This window comes from Oncorhynchus gorbuscha, linkage group LG04 (genome assembly GCF_021184085.1).
Source record: "Oncorhynchus gorbuscha isolate QuinsamMale2020 ecotype Even-year linkage group LG04, OgorEven_v1.0, whole genome shotgun sequence".
In the NCBI taxonomy this organism is placed as follows: Eukaryota; Metazoa; Chordata; class Actinopteri; order Salmoniformes; family Salmonidae; genus Oncorhynchus; species Oncorhynchus gorbuscha.
Window position 1 is genome coordinate 38,371,627 of NC_060176.1, and position 14,282 is coordinate 38,385,908.

At 45.7% G+C, this 14,282-nt stretch overlaps 1 protein-coding gene across 1 annotated transcript in view; it reads left to right on the forward strand.

Moving 5' to 3' along the window:
- Positions 1-14,282, forward strand: part of LOC124032982 (kinase suppressor of Ras 2-like) — a 182,130-nt gene that overhangs the window by 26,419 nt on the left and 141,429 nt on the right. Inside the window, exons 4-5 of the mRNA XM_046344924.1 lie at positions 3,175-3,210; positions 3,614-4,157. Coding sequence (XP_046200880.1) covers positions 3,175-3,210; positions 3,614-4,157 — 580 coding nt within the window. The remainder of the gene's footprint in view (positions 1-3,174; positions 3,211-3,613; positions 4,158-14,282) is intronic.

A 14,282-nucleotide genomic window follows, 5' to 3' on the forward strand; every position in this document is an offset into this window, starting at 1 on the left:
GTAAGGAGTGAAATGACGTAAGCAACCCGAGCTCTCTCTCTAGAGTATGTGTTGGGTTGGAGAGAGAACACAATCTCACACTGCGTGAGAAAGGAGCGGCACTCAGTGGGCTGCCCGGAGTAGCAAGGTGGGTTATTAACCCTAGGTTCTGGAGGCTCGGCAGGCCAGGAAGTAACAGGTGGCACGAGACGTAGACTCTGGAACTGTCCAGAGAGGTCGGAAACCTGAGCGGCCAGGTTCTCCACGGCATGGCGAGCAGCAGACAATTCCTGCTCGTGTCTGCCGAGCATGGCTCCTTGGATCTTGACGGCAGTGTAACGAGCGTCTGAAGTCGCTGGGTCCATTCCTTGGTCGGTTCCTTCTGTCATGCAGGTGATAGAGGACCCAAAAGCGACTTAACAGAAACAGAGTTTATTCAAGTCCAAACAGGGAATAACAGAAATCCTCTAGTCTGTAGAGGGGAATAACAAGAGAAGCGGCCACAGACTGCAGGTCGCCGGGTAGGCGCAGGCCGTAGTAGACAGAGACACCTGCTCACACGCAGCATCTGATGAAGGCAAAAACACGACAGGACAGGGCGAAACACAATCACAGCACGGTGAATACTAAACAAGGAACCGACGGGACAGGAACGGAACACAAAGGAATAAATAGGGACTCTAATCAGGGGAAAGGATCGGGAACAGGTGTGGGAAGACTAAATGATGATTAGGGGAATAGGAACAGCTGGGAGCAGGAACGGAACGATAGAGAGAAGAGAGAGCGAGAGAGTGAGAGAGGGAGGGGGAGAGAGAGGGATAGAAAGAGGGAAAGAACCAAATAAGACCAGCAGAGGGAAACGAATAGAATGGGGAGCACAGGGACAAGACATGATAATAAATGACAAACATGACAAAACCAGCTTAGATTTTGGGTTCTGATGGGGTACGGCAGTTAAACTAAGCTCACGAGGCATTAATACACGATGCTCTTCAAGAATCAGTGGGTACATATCATTAATGAATACCAAGGAAATGGATACTCTAAGACGTGGACTATTCACACTATTCATCAGTTACATGGACGTCTGCAAACCATTTTGGATTAAGCAGGTCTTGTGTTTAATTAATGGCTGGGCTGTGATTTGATCAGAAGCCTTTGGTAATTTGACTAAAATCCTCCTCAGTATCGCAGGCTTTGTGTGTGCGTGTGCGTGCGCGTGCGTGCGTGTGTGTGTGTTTTCGTCGTCATCTATATTTACAGACCCCATGTCAGTTTACTGGCATTCAAGGGTGAAGAAGGCTCTTTGATGATTTCGAAACATTTCAAGTGAGGAGATGCCAAACTTTTTAATTTCGAGTGGCTTGTTTGTCGTACGTTTCTGCTAATGAAGGAGGCTCGATCGTGCGTCATCTTCAACCTTCTATTCCTTTCTGAGCAGTTGAGGAGCGCTCCGTCTGGCTCTTTCCCTGTTGCATCCTGGTCTTGTCTGAGGAGCTTGGTGCACTGTGCAGCACACTTTCAGAGTCCCCACAGTGTGTGTTTGAAGTGCAGGAAGGAGGCTGGTGCCTCTCCAGGAGAGAGTAGAGCACAGAGGTACTCCATTAAACAGGCCGTCTCCACCCCAATACCCCCGTATACTGTTTAACCCCGTATACAGTTCTCCTCGATCATTAGAAGTCTCTCTCATCTCAGGGGTTAACTCATGTGGGCTTATGCATGAAGTTGATTAACATGCAACACCATGAGTAACTATGTGCAAAGTTGTGTTATTGTATGTTGAGACTGAGTGCAGCACTGATAGTGATTGTGTGTAGGAGAGCCATGCAAGCAGGCAGTCCACTGTAGCCTATGTGATCTGATCGTAAACCTTCCATAGTGTTGTTTATCTGAACAACAGATCATTACGTCCACCATAGAACTGCAATGACTAATTCTAATGTCCAGTGCAGTGTGAACTCTGGCATGGCTGTAAAATACCCCTCTAAAATACAGACTTTTCCGCTAGTCGTGAGGGATGTCTTTTAACAACCAACCCGTCTCCCAGTCCCAGTCTGTGCCTATGAGTGGACACATCCCTTAGGACTCCTATAGTCTGTGTACACTGAGTGTACAAACATGAGGAACACCTTCCTAATATTGATTTGCACCCCCTATTGCCCCCAGAACAGCCTCAATTTGTCAGGGCATGGAATCTACAAGGTGTCGAAAGCATTCCACAGGCATGCTGGTCCATGTTGTCTCCGCATAGTTGCTGGTCCATGTTGACTTCCCACAGTTGTGTCAAGTTGACAGGATGTCCTTTGGGTGGAGGACCATTCTTGATACACACAGGAAACTGTGGAGTGTGAAAAAACACACTCAAACCGGTGCACCTGGCATCTACTACCATACCCCGTTCAAAGGCTTTTAAATCTTTTGTCTTTCCCATTCACCCTCTGAATGGCACACATACACAATCCATGTGTCAATTGTCTCAAATCCTTCTGTCTCCTTACATTCATCTACACTGATTGAAGTGGATTTAACAGGTGACATCAATAAGGGATCATAGCTTTCACCTGGATTCACCTGGTCAGTCTATGTCATGGAAAGAGCAGGTGTTCCTAATGTTTTGAACACGTAGTATACACTGTACTCTACTATCCCGGGGACACTGTTTGTCTCTCGCTGTGCGTGGGTGGAGTGTTGTGCGTGGTGTGTGTGTGTGTGTGTGTATATACAGTACTGTCCTGAGGAGTGTCTCAGTCAGACTCGGAGGGAACATGTACATTTGCGCTGAAGATAAACTTTGATCCCTCCCTAAGACGAGAGGCCTTAAGTCGCTCACTCTTGTTACTTCAGCCCTCACCCTCTCTCTCTCCCCTCCCAATGTGTCTCCCTCTACTCCACATCTCTCTATCTCTCTCCTTGTCCCTCCAGAAGTCTCTGGTGGGCTTGTCTTGAAACATCACAGGGAAGAAATACTCCTAAGGAATACTTTTTTTCCTTCAAGACTTTTGGGAGATTGCATTAGCCATTAGTGTTGTTGAGCTAATTCAGATACGGCATTCAGATCAGAGTTGAGTTTTAGAGACTGTGATTAGTACAATGGCTGGGTCTCTGATGGACAGAAAGAGAGAGGAAACAAACAATATTTTCACCATCTTTTTATCAAATCAATTAAACGTTTGTTTCCTTCTCTTTTCTTTCAAGAACAACTCGAGGATGACTCATTGCCCAATAACGGAGGTGAATATTTCCATTTAAGCTGAAAATATAATTTCTCTCTTCTCTGCTCTCCCAAACCAAACTCCTCTGTCTCACTTATTCAACATGAACCTCATCTCCAGCTTCTCATCTGATGTTTAGGGATCAAGGTGGATGTGGTTAATCAAGCATCCCTCTCCTCCACCCCTCTCCTATCTGAGCCCATGCTACATTACGTCTGCTATTGATGTCAGATCCAAGCTCTCTCACTTTTTTGCTCTTATCATCAGGCCATTTCTTTCTAATCAAATATGAGTTTTTATTATCCTTAAATGACATGTAGAAATGTAAATAATTAAGCAGGGTCAATGTATCAGGTAATTGTTTGTGGTTAAATGTTATCTGTAACATTTTCCTTCTTGTTTCTCCTTCTCCTCCTCCACAGCAGGCAGCCATGCCAAGCAGGACTGGTCCATCCAGTGGCCCACCTCTGAGTCTGGCAAGGAGAACACTCCCTTCCCCTCTCCAGAACCCAGCCAGTGGGTCCGCTTCCAGCTCTCCCAAAGCCCCATGGTCCAGGCCAAGTACAACCAGCAGCACCACAGCCAGTGCCACAGCCCCCAGTCATTGCTACCCTATCCGTATGGCCCCTATGTCCAGCCAGACCGCCTCACCGTGGACAGCCACCTGGGACTGGGGGCCTTCCCCCCCATGGACACGGGTCATCGATCCCTGCCCCCCTCGCCCCGTCAGAGGCACTTTGCCCACACCCCTCCCCGGACTCCACTGGTGGTGAACACCATGACCCCCCCGGGCACGCCCCCCATGAGGCGCAGAAACAAGGTGAAGGCCCCCGGGACGCCCCCACCGCCCAGCCGAAAGCTCATCCACCTGCTGCCGGGCTTCACGGCGCTGCACCGCTCCAAGTCACACGAGTTCCAGCAGGGCAACCGCATAGGTCTGGAGGCAGCTGACCTGCAGACACTCAAGTGAGTCTTTTTTTATTTCATTTTTTTTTTTTAAACATCTGGATCCTTTAGGTTAGAAACTCATTTTGCAAAAGACCACACAGGGTGACCTGCCCACATGATACAACAGCCATTTTGAGTAAATTGTCAGTAATGGCAACTATTGTGATAAAGTGTTTGACTTTTGTGGGGTTATTGGTCGACTACAATAACAATTGTGCTTTTGGTTGTGATTTTAGAGCAGTTTGTTTGTTGTACCAACAAGTTTGATTCTGCTGGGGGACAAGGGTTTCAATGAGTTTATGGATATAGAGAGAGAGTCAGTACAATAAAACTAAAGCATGGACCTCCTGAGTGGCATAGTGGTCTAAGGCACTGCATCGCAGTTGCTAGCTGTGCCACTAGAAATCCTGGTTCGAGTCCAGGCTCTGTCGCAGCTGGCCGCGCCCGGGAGACCAATAGGGCGGCACACAACTGGCCCAGCGTCGTCCAGGTGAGGGAAGGGTTTGACCGGCAGGGATGTCCTTGTCCCTTCGATCCGATTCCTGTGGCGTGCCAGGACATTGGTGTGGCTGGCTTCCGGGTTAAGCGGGCATTGTGTCAAGAATCAGTGCGGCTTGGTTGGGTCGTGTTTCAGAGGACGCGTGGCTATCGACCTTCACCTCTCCCAAGTCCTTACGGGAGTTGCAGCGATGAGACAAGACTGTAACTACCAATTGGATACCATGAAAAAGGGGTCAAAGTTACAAAAATGTTTTATATGTTTTTATAAAGCATGTACAATTATATATAGTGAAGTTAACTTGCTTCAAGAGGTGGTCCACTTGAGGCACACTTTAAACTTTCAGAATCTGATTTCTAGCCCTCTGATACGGAAAGTATTTTAAAAAAATAGTAAGATTAAGTTCTATTTAAGACAGAGGCCACTCCCAGGAAAACAACTGAATCTTGCATTTACTGTCAAACTGTTTTAATAAAATAAGAATAATATTAAGATAGACTTCTATATAAAAGAGAGGAAGAGGGCACTCATAGGAAATTGTGTATTGTCTCTAACTGCATTTAATAAAACACTTAGACAATAAATGCAAGATGGAGCTCCTTTCTACTTCTCTCTCTATCTCTCTCACTCACAGTACTTTATTTACTCCTCTATCTTCCTGCCCGAGGCCTAATCAGCTTAATTCGTTCAGTTGAATTCACGTCCACCAGCGCCCGTCGAAAAACAATGGCCTGTCAACAGAACGGAGATAACAGAGAGCTTGGCTGGGAGCAAGGCGCTGAGTTCCTGACCAAACCGACCGCGCGTCTGGTCTGGTGCAATGCTGATCAGATCAGATCAGCTTGTATCCTCTACTAACGGGCCAGGCCAGAGAGGATCCACCAGAGTACCTAGGGTAATCAGGAACCATCAGCAGTCAGGAAAGGAGTGCCCCTCAGGAGAGTAACAGTCATTTTTATAATACAATTATGACAGTGGCCCATCGTTGCCTACTTGGTGAGTTAATATTTGGAGGTTATATTCCTTCTTTATGACCGCCATCTGGGTTGTGTTCTGCCCCAGTTTGTGTGTGTTTGTTTGTGTTTGTGCACGTACTTGTCTTTCCTGTGAGATAGTGTATACGCAGGGCAGTGAATAGGGACTCACACAGCATTAGAGAATTGATTACCGGTCCCTGAGCACTGATAGACTGCAGGCTCAGAGTTAAGGTCTCTAATCAATGACTGTACAGGACCATGCCTGGAAACACTAGGATTCATCTGGACCAGACCTGGGTTCAAATACTATTTAGGGTATTTCAATTACTTTCAAAGACATTTGGAAGTAAGTATTTGTTGTATTTTTTATTTGAAAAGACAAGTAGTTGAATTTGAATCGACTCAGTACTGGTACTCCCTGTATATAGGAATGCTATTTTTATTCGTTATTCACTGGTGTTTATTCCTCCTGTCACTATTTCACTTTGTATTTATTTTTTCATCTTTAACTCTGCATTGTTGGAAAAGGACGCGTAAAAGTAAGCATTTCACCTGTTGTTTACGAAGCATGTGACAAATCAAATTTGATTTGATTTCATAACAAATTCTCAAATACACACGTATTTGAACCCAGGACTGATCTGGATACAGTGGGGAGTAGCATAGTGCAGTGTTTCACTAACCTCTCCTCAGGTTCCCCCAGCCAGATATACTGTTCCAATCTATTCCTGAACTAGCACACCTGATTGAACTAGTGGACTAATTATTGAAAGCATAGGAAACACTGGCTTAGTGCTGTTCCTCTGCTTGCATTATACATGGCACACAGAGGATAAGTAGAAGTCTACATTTGGTTCAAAGAGCTCAGTTGTTTCTCCTAATATGATTTCATGTTTTGTTCTACCTTTATTTTTCAGTCTCTCCTTAGAATAGTAGGGGCAAACCTTGGGCAGGTACAAAGTAAATATGGCCCCTTGTTCTTCAGTGGGTTATACACGGAGTATACAAAACATTAGGAACACCTGCTCTTTACATGACAAGGCACACTTAACCAGCATGGCTACCACAGCATTCTGCAGCGAAACACTGTCCAGGCTGTGTAAGGACTATTTGACCTAGAAGAAGAGTCCTGCATCAGATGACCTGGCCTCCACAATCATCTGACCTCAACCCAATTGAGATGGTTTGGGATGTGTTGGCCCACAGAGTGAAGGAAAAGCAGCCAACAAGTGTTCAGCATATGTGGGAACTCCTTCAAGACTGTTTGAAAAGCATTCCTGTTGAAGCTGGTTGAGAGAATGCCAAGAGTGTGCAAAGCTGTCATCAAGGCAAAGGGTGGCTACTTTGAAGAGTCTAACATATAAAATATATTTTGATTTGTTTAACACTTTTTTGGTTACTATATTATTCTATATGTTTTATTTCATAGTTTGTATGTCTTTACTATTATTCTACAAAGTATAATAAAGGAAAACCATTGAATGAGTAGGTGTGTCCAAACTTTTGACTGGTAGTGTATATTCTATAACAAGTTGTTACATTAACAAGAAAATAGCTTCAAGTGTTGTGTCCAAATACTGGTGGAGTCACCTAATAAAAGAATGGACAGCCTGACCATAGAGGTCCAGGACCTGAAGAACAGTTTGCTCTTCTCCCAGGGTCAGCTCGATGAGTTTAAACAGGAAAACGGAAAGGTGACAGCAATCTGTAAGTTATTGAGAAAGGACATCAGTTCTGAATGTGATTCCATTATAACAACGATTGAGAAATCTGATTATCTAAAGGGACAATCAAGGTGGAACAACATTGTTGTGGACGGAATTGCAGAATCTCATTTACATTACATTACATTTAAGTCATTTAGCAGACGCTCTTATCCAGAGCGACTTACAAATTGGTGCATTCACCTTATGACATCCAGTGGAACAGTCACTTTACGATAGTGCATCTAAATCTTAAAGGGGGGGGGGAATACTTATCCTATCCTAGGTATTCCTTAAAGAGGTGGGGTTTCAGGTGTCTCCGGAAGGTGGTGATTGACTCCGCTGTCCTGGCGTCGTGAGGGAGTTTGTTCCACCATTGGGGGGCCAGAGCAGCGAACCGTTTTGACTGGGCTGAGCGGGAGCTGTACTTCCTCAGTGGTAGGGAGGCGAGCAGGCCAGAGGTGGATGAACGCAGTGCCCTTGTTTGGGTGTAGGGCCTGATCAGAGCCTGGAGGTACTGAGGTGCCGTTCCCCTCACAGCTCCTATTACCTGGTACTTCCTGTATATAGCCATGTTATTACCAGGTACTTCCTGTATATAGCCATGTTATTACTACTCCCTGTATATAGCATATATATATATATATATATATATATATATATATATATATATATATATATATATATATATAGCCATGTTATTACCAGGTATTTCCTATATATAACCATGTTATTACCAGGTAGTTCCTGTATATAGCCATCTCCACATGAGACCTGAGGACAAAGTGAGGGAAATGATCTCGGAGATACTAAAGATGGACCACAGGAAGATTGAAGTGGAGCACACCCACAGGATTAGAAAACCCACCACTAGCCCAGGTGACAGGCATGACAGTGGTCAAGTTCCTGAGGTTCAAGGACAAGGTATCTGTTCGGGAAAGAACCAAGAACCTGAGAGGATTGTACATCTTCCTCAACGAGGATTAACCTGAAGCTGTGCTTCAGCGAGTGGAGCGAGTGGTCACATCGGCGCTTCGCTCCCGCAACTTTTTACATTTCATTATATTTCATTATTGCACAACGGTTTGATTTGTCTAATCTTAGCAATTTCTTCTCAGCTAGCTACATAGCCGTCTTTGTATCAAAGATAATTGCGTAATTATCGTATTTCGCCGTCCTAACGTAGTCTTCACTAGCCAGCTAGCTAACGTCCACTGATTAGCTGCACTGGAGAAACTATTACACTCAACTGAACGACTTGATCAGTGTAGTGTTAGCTAGCTACATAGCTGTCTTTGCTGTCTTCGTATCTTCGTTCCAAGATAATTGTGTTGTTTAGGTTTAGAGTGTGTAGTCTTAGAGTGATTATCTTAATTTACCGAGGTTAGCTAGCCAGCTATTTGTCGTCCTTAATGTAGGAGACTCTGCTAGCTAGCCAACGCTAGCCAACGTCTTCTGAATAGAACTCAACAACCCGGTCGCATTCACAGGTAGTATCACATTTTCATTTCATTACAGTACAACTGTTTGATTTGTTTGATCGTAGCTAGCTACATAGCTAGCTACATAGCCGTCTTTGTATCAAAGATAATTGTGTAGTCTAGAGCGATTTTCTAGGTTAGCTAGCCAGCTATTGTCGTTCTTTTTAACGCAACGTAACGTAAACAACACTACTAGTTAGCCAGCTAGCCCCGAATAGCAGCACTGTAGAAACTATTACACTCAACGGAACGACTTGATTAGTGTAGTGTCAACAATGCACCCACTGCCAGCTAGCCTACTTCAGCAGTACTGTATCATTTTAATCATTTTAGTCAATAAGATTCTTGCTACGTAGCTTAACTTTCTGAACATTCGAGACGTGTAGCCCACTTGTCATTCCAATCTCCTTTGCATTAGCGTAGCCTCTTCTGTAGCCTGTTAACTATGTGTCTGTTTATCCCTGTTCTCTCCTCTCTGCACAGACCATACAAACGCTCCACACCGCGTGGCCGCGGCCACCCTAATCTGGTGGTCCCAGCGCGCACGACCCACGTGGAGTTCCAGGTCTCCGGTAGCCTCTGGAATTGCCGATCTGCGGTCAACAAGGCAGAGTTCATCTCAGCCTATGCCTCCCTCCAGTCCCTCGACTTCTTGGCACTAACGGAAACATGGATCACCACAGACAACACTGCTACTCCTACTGCTCTCTCTTCGTCCGCCCACGTGTTATCGCACACCCCGAGAGCTTCTGGTCAGCGGGGTGGTGGCACCGGGATCCTCATCTCTCCCAAGTGGTCATTCTCTCTTTCTCCCCTTACCCATCTGTCTATCGCCTCCTTTGAATTCCATGCTGTCACAGTTACCAGCCCTTTCAAGCTTAACATCCTTATCATTTATCGCCCTCCAGGTTCCCTCGGAGAGTTCATCAATGAGCTTGATGCCTTGATAAGCTCCTTTCCTGAGGACGGCTCACCTCTCACAGTTCTGGGCGACTTTAACCTCCCCACATCTACCTTTGACTCATTCCTCTCTGCCTCCTTCTTTCCACTCCTCTCCTCTTTTGACCTCACCCTCTCACCTTCCCCCCCAACTCACAAGGCAGGCAATACGCTCGACCTCATCTTTACTAGATGCTGTTCTTCCACTAACCTCACTGCAACTCCCCTCCAAGTCTCCGACCACTACCTTGTATCCTTTTCCCTCTCGCTCTCATCCAACACCTCCCACACTGCCCCTACTCGGATGGTATCGCGCCGTCCCAACCTTCGCTCTCTCTCCCCCGCTACTCTCTCCTCTTCCATCCTATCATCTCTTCCCTCCGCTCAAACCTTCTCCAACCTATCTCCTGATTCTGCCTCCTCAACTCTCCTCTCCTCCCTCTCTGCATCCTTTGACTCTCTATGTCCCCTATCCTCCAGGCCGGCTCGGTCCTCCCCTCCCGCTCCGTGGCTCGATGACTCATTGCGAGCTCACAGAACAGGGCTCCGGGCAGCCGAGCGGAAATGGAGGAAAACTCGCCTCCCTGCGGACCTGGCATCCTTTCACTCCCTCCTCTCTACATTTTCCTCCTCTGTCTCTGCTGCTAAAGCCACTTTCTACCACGCTAAATTCCAAGCATCTGCCTCTAACCCTAGGAAGCTCTTTGCCACCTTCTCCTCCCTCCTGAATCCTCCTCCCCCTCCCCCTCCTCCCTCTCTGCAGACGACTTCGTCAACCATTTTGAAAAGAAGGTCGACGACATCCGATCCTTGTTTGCTAAGTCAAACGACACCGCTGGTTCTGCTCACACTGCCCTACCCTGTGCTCTGACCTCTTTCTCCCCTCTCTCTCCAGATGAAATCTCGCGTCTTGTGACGGCCGGCCAACAACCTGCCCGCTTGACCCTATCCCCTCCCCTCTTCTCCAGACCATTTCCGGAGACCTTCTCCCTTACCTCACCTCGCTCATCAACTCATCACTGACCGCTGGCTACGTCCCTTCCGTCTTCAAGAGAGCGAGAGTTGCACCCCTTCTGAAAAAACCTACACTCGATCCCTCCGATGTCAACAATTACAGACCAGTATCCCTTCTTTCTTTTCTCTCCAAAACTCTTGAACGTGCCGTCCTTGGCCAGCTCTCCCGCTATCTCTCTCTGAATGACCTTCTTGATCCAAATCAGTCAGGTTTCAAGACTAGTCATTCAACTGAGACTGCTCTCCTCTGTATCACGGAGGCGCTCCGCACTGCTAAAGCTAACTCTCTCTCCTCTGCTCTCATCCTTCTAGATCTATCTGCTGCCTTCGATACTGTGAACCATCAGATCCTCCTCTCCACCCTCTCCGAGTTGGGCATCTCCGGCGCGGCCCACGCTTGGATTGCGTCCTACCTGACAGGTCGCTCCTACCAGGTGGCGTGGCGAGAATCTGTCTCCTCACCACGCGCTCTCACCACTGCTGTCCCCCAGGGCTCTGTTCTAGGCCCTCTCCTATTCTCGCTATACACCAAGTCACTTGGCTCTGTCATAACCTCACATGGTCTCTCCTATCATTGCTATGCAGATGACACACAACTAATCTTCTCCTTTCCCCCTTCTGATGACCAGGTGGCGAATCGCATCTCTGCATGTCTGGCAGACATATCAGTGTGGATGACGGATCACCACCTCAAGCTGAACCTCGGCAAGAGACGGAGCTGCTCTTCCTCCCGGGGAAGGACTGCCCGTTCCATGATCTCGCCATCACGGTTGACAACTCCATTGTGTCCTCCTCCCAGAGCGCTAAGAACCTTGGTGTGATCCTGGACAACACCCTGTCGTTCTCAACCAACATCAAGGCAGTGGCCCGTTCCTGTAGGTTCATGCTCTACAACATCCGCAGAGTACGACCCTGCCTCACACAGGAAGCGGCGCAGGTCCTAATCCAGGCACTTGTCATCTCCCGTCTGGATTACTGCAACTCGCTGTTGGCTGGGCTCCCTGCCTGTGCCATTAAACCCCTTCAACTCATCCAGAACGCCGCAGCCCGTCTGGTGTTCAACCTTCCCAAATTCTCTCACGTCACCCCGCTCCTCCGTTCTCTCCACTGGCTTCCAGTTGAAGCTCGCATCCGCTACAAGACCATGGTGCTTGCCTACGGAGCTGTGAGGGGAACGGCACCTCAGTACCTCCAGGCTCTGATCAGGCCCTACACCCAAACAAGGGCACTGCGTTCATCCACCTCTGGCCTGCTCGCCTCCCTACCACTGAGGAAGTACAGCTCCCGCTCAGCCCAGTCAAAACTGTTCGCTGCTCTGGCCCCCCAATGGTGGAACAAACTCCCTCACGACGCCAGGACAGCGGAGTCAATCACCACCTTCCGGAGACACCTGAAACCCCACCTCTTTAAGGAATACCTAGGATAGGATAAGTATTTCCCCCCCCCCCCTTTAAGATTTAGATGCACTATCGTAAAGTGACTGTTCCACTGGATGTCATAAGGTGATTGCACCAATTTGTAAGTCGCTCTGGATAAGAGCGTCTGCTAAATGACTTAAATGTAAATGTAAATGTAATAAAATAACTTATTCCAGCCATGAAAGCTGCCAGAACGTGTGGGGACATCCACTATGACAGGCTCATTGTCCACCCTCCCTCCCAAAAGTCTGGAAGGCAGGAGAGAGCCAAGCCTATGGGTTCTTAGCTTCAACCCCACCGCACACACACCTACACATAAACTGTTCTTTTCCCTAAGATGTCTATCTCTGAGAAGCTAGCCAGAAAAGGGCTGAAAATAGCCCATATTAATATATGTAGCCTTGGAAATAAGGTTAATGAAATCAATAACTTGTTAACATCAGATAACATTAATATCTTAGCCATTTCTGAGACTCACTTAGAAAATTCCTTTGATGATACAGCAGTAGCAATACAAGGATATAACATCTATAGAAGAGACAGGAATTCTTATGGTGGAGGATTTCTTGCTATATACTGCGCATTCAGAAAGTATTCAGACCCCTTGACTTTTTCCACATTTTGTTACGTTACATGCAGTCAAAAGAAAAATCCTCATCAATCTACAGTTCACACAATACCCCATAATGACAAAGCAAAAAGTCATTGTAACGGTTGTCCTTGTAACGGTTGTCGTCGGGAGAAAGAGAGGACCAAGGTGCAGAGTGGTAAGTGTTCATCTTATTTAATGAAAAAACTGAACACTGAATAACAAACAACAAAGAAACAACCGAAACAGTTCTGTCTGGTGCAGACACACAAAGACTGAAAATAACCACCCACAAAACACAATGGAAAACAGGCTACCTAAATATGGTTCTCAATCAGGGACAACGATTGACAGCTGCCTCTGATTGAGAACCATACCAGGCCAAACACAGAAATAGAAAATTATAGACAAACTAACATAGACAACCCACCCAACTCACGCTCTGACCATACTAAAACAAAAGACAAAACAAAGGAACTAAGGTCAGAACGTGACAGTCCTATAGCAATGGGTCTGAATTCTTACGTAAATTAGGTATTTCTGTTTATCATTTTGAATTAACTAGCAAACATTTCTAAAAGCCTGTTTTCGCTTTGTCATTATGGGGTATTGTGTGTAGATTGCTGAGGATTTATTTGTATTTAATACATTTTAGAATAAGTTTAATGTAAGAAAATTTGGAAAACAATTGCTACAATTTCTAAAAAAGTTTTTCTGCTTTGTCATTATGGAGTATTGTGAGTAGATTGCTGAGGAATTTTATTTCTTCCACTTTTTGTTAATGTAAAGACTTATTCTAAAACGAAACAAATAAAATAATGATAATGTGTGTGAAATGCTTAATAGTGTATGTGATGTAAACATAGAGGTCTACTTTCTTGGGGCCTGAATATTGATGGATTTTCATCAAGTTGTCCACACAAGAGGAATATTCTCAGTGTAACCCATTGGATGCAGTGATCACAATATAGTGGCTATATCTTGGAAAGCCAAAGTTCCAAAAGATGGGCCTAAAATAGTGTATAAGAGATCATACAAATGATTTTGCTGTGACTCTTATGTGGATTAATTTAAAATATTTGTTGGTCTGATGTGATTAATGAGGAGTATCCAGATGCTGCACGTGATGAATTTATGAAATTGCTTCTTTCCAATTATTGATAAACATGCACCTGTTAAGAAACTGACTGTTAGAACTGTTAAGGCTCCATGGACTGATGAGGAAATGAAAACTGTATGGTTGAAAGAGATGGGGCAAAAGGAATGGCTAATTAGTCTGGCTTCACATCTGACTGGCCTGCTTACTGCAAATTGAGAAATTATGTGACTAAACTCAATAAAAAGGAGAAACTGTATTATTAAGCCAATATCAATTATATCAAAACTTTTGAGTACTTTAAATAAAATGATGGGCAGAAAGACAAATTCTACTCCATCGAATTAGATGGCATATTTATCACAAAACCATTTGATGTTGGCAATTATTCTGATGATTAATGAATCATTGGCAAAATGGCCTAACT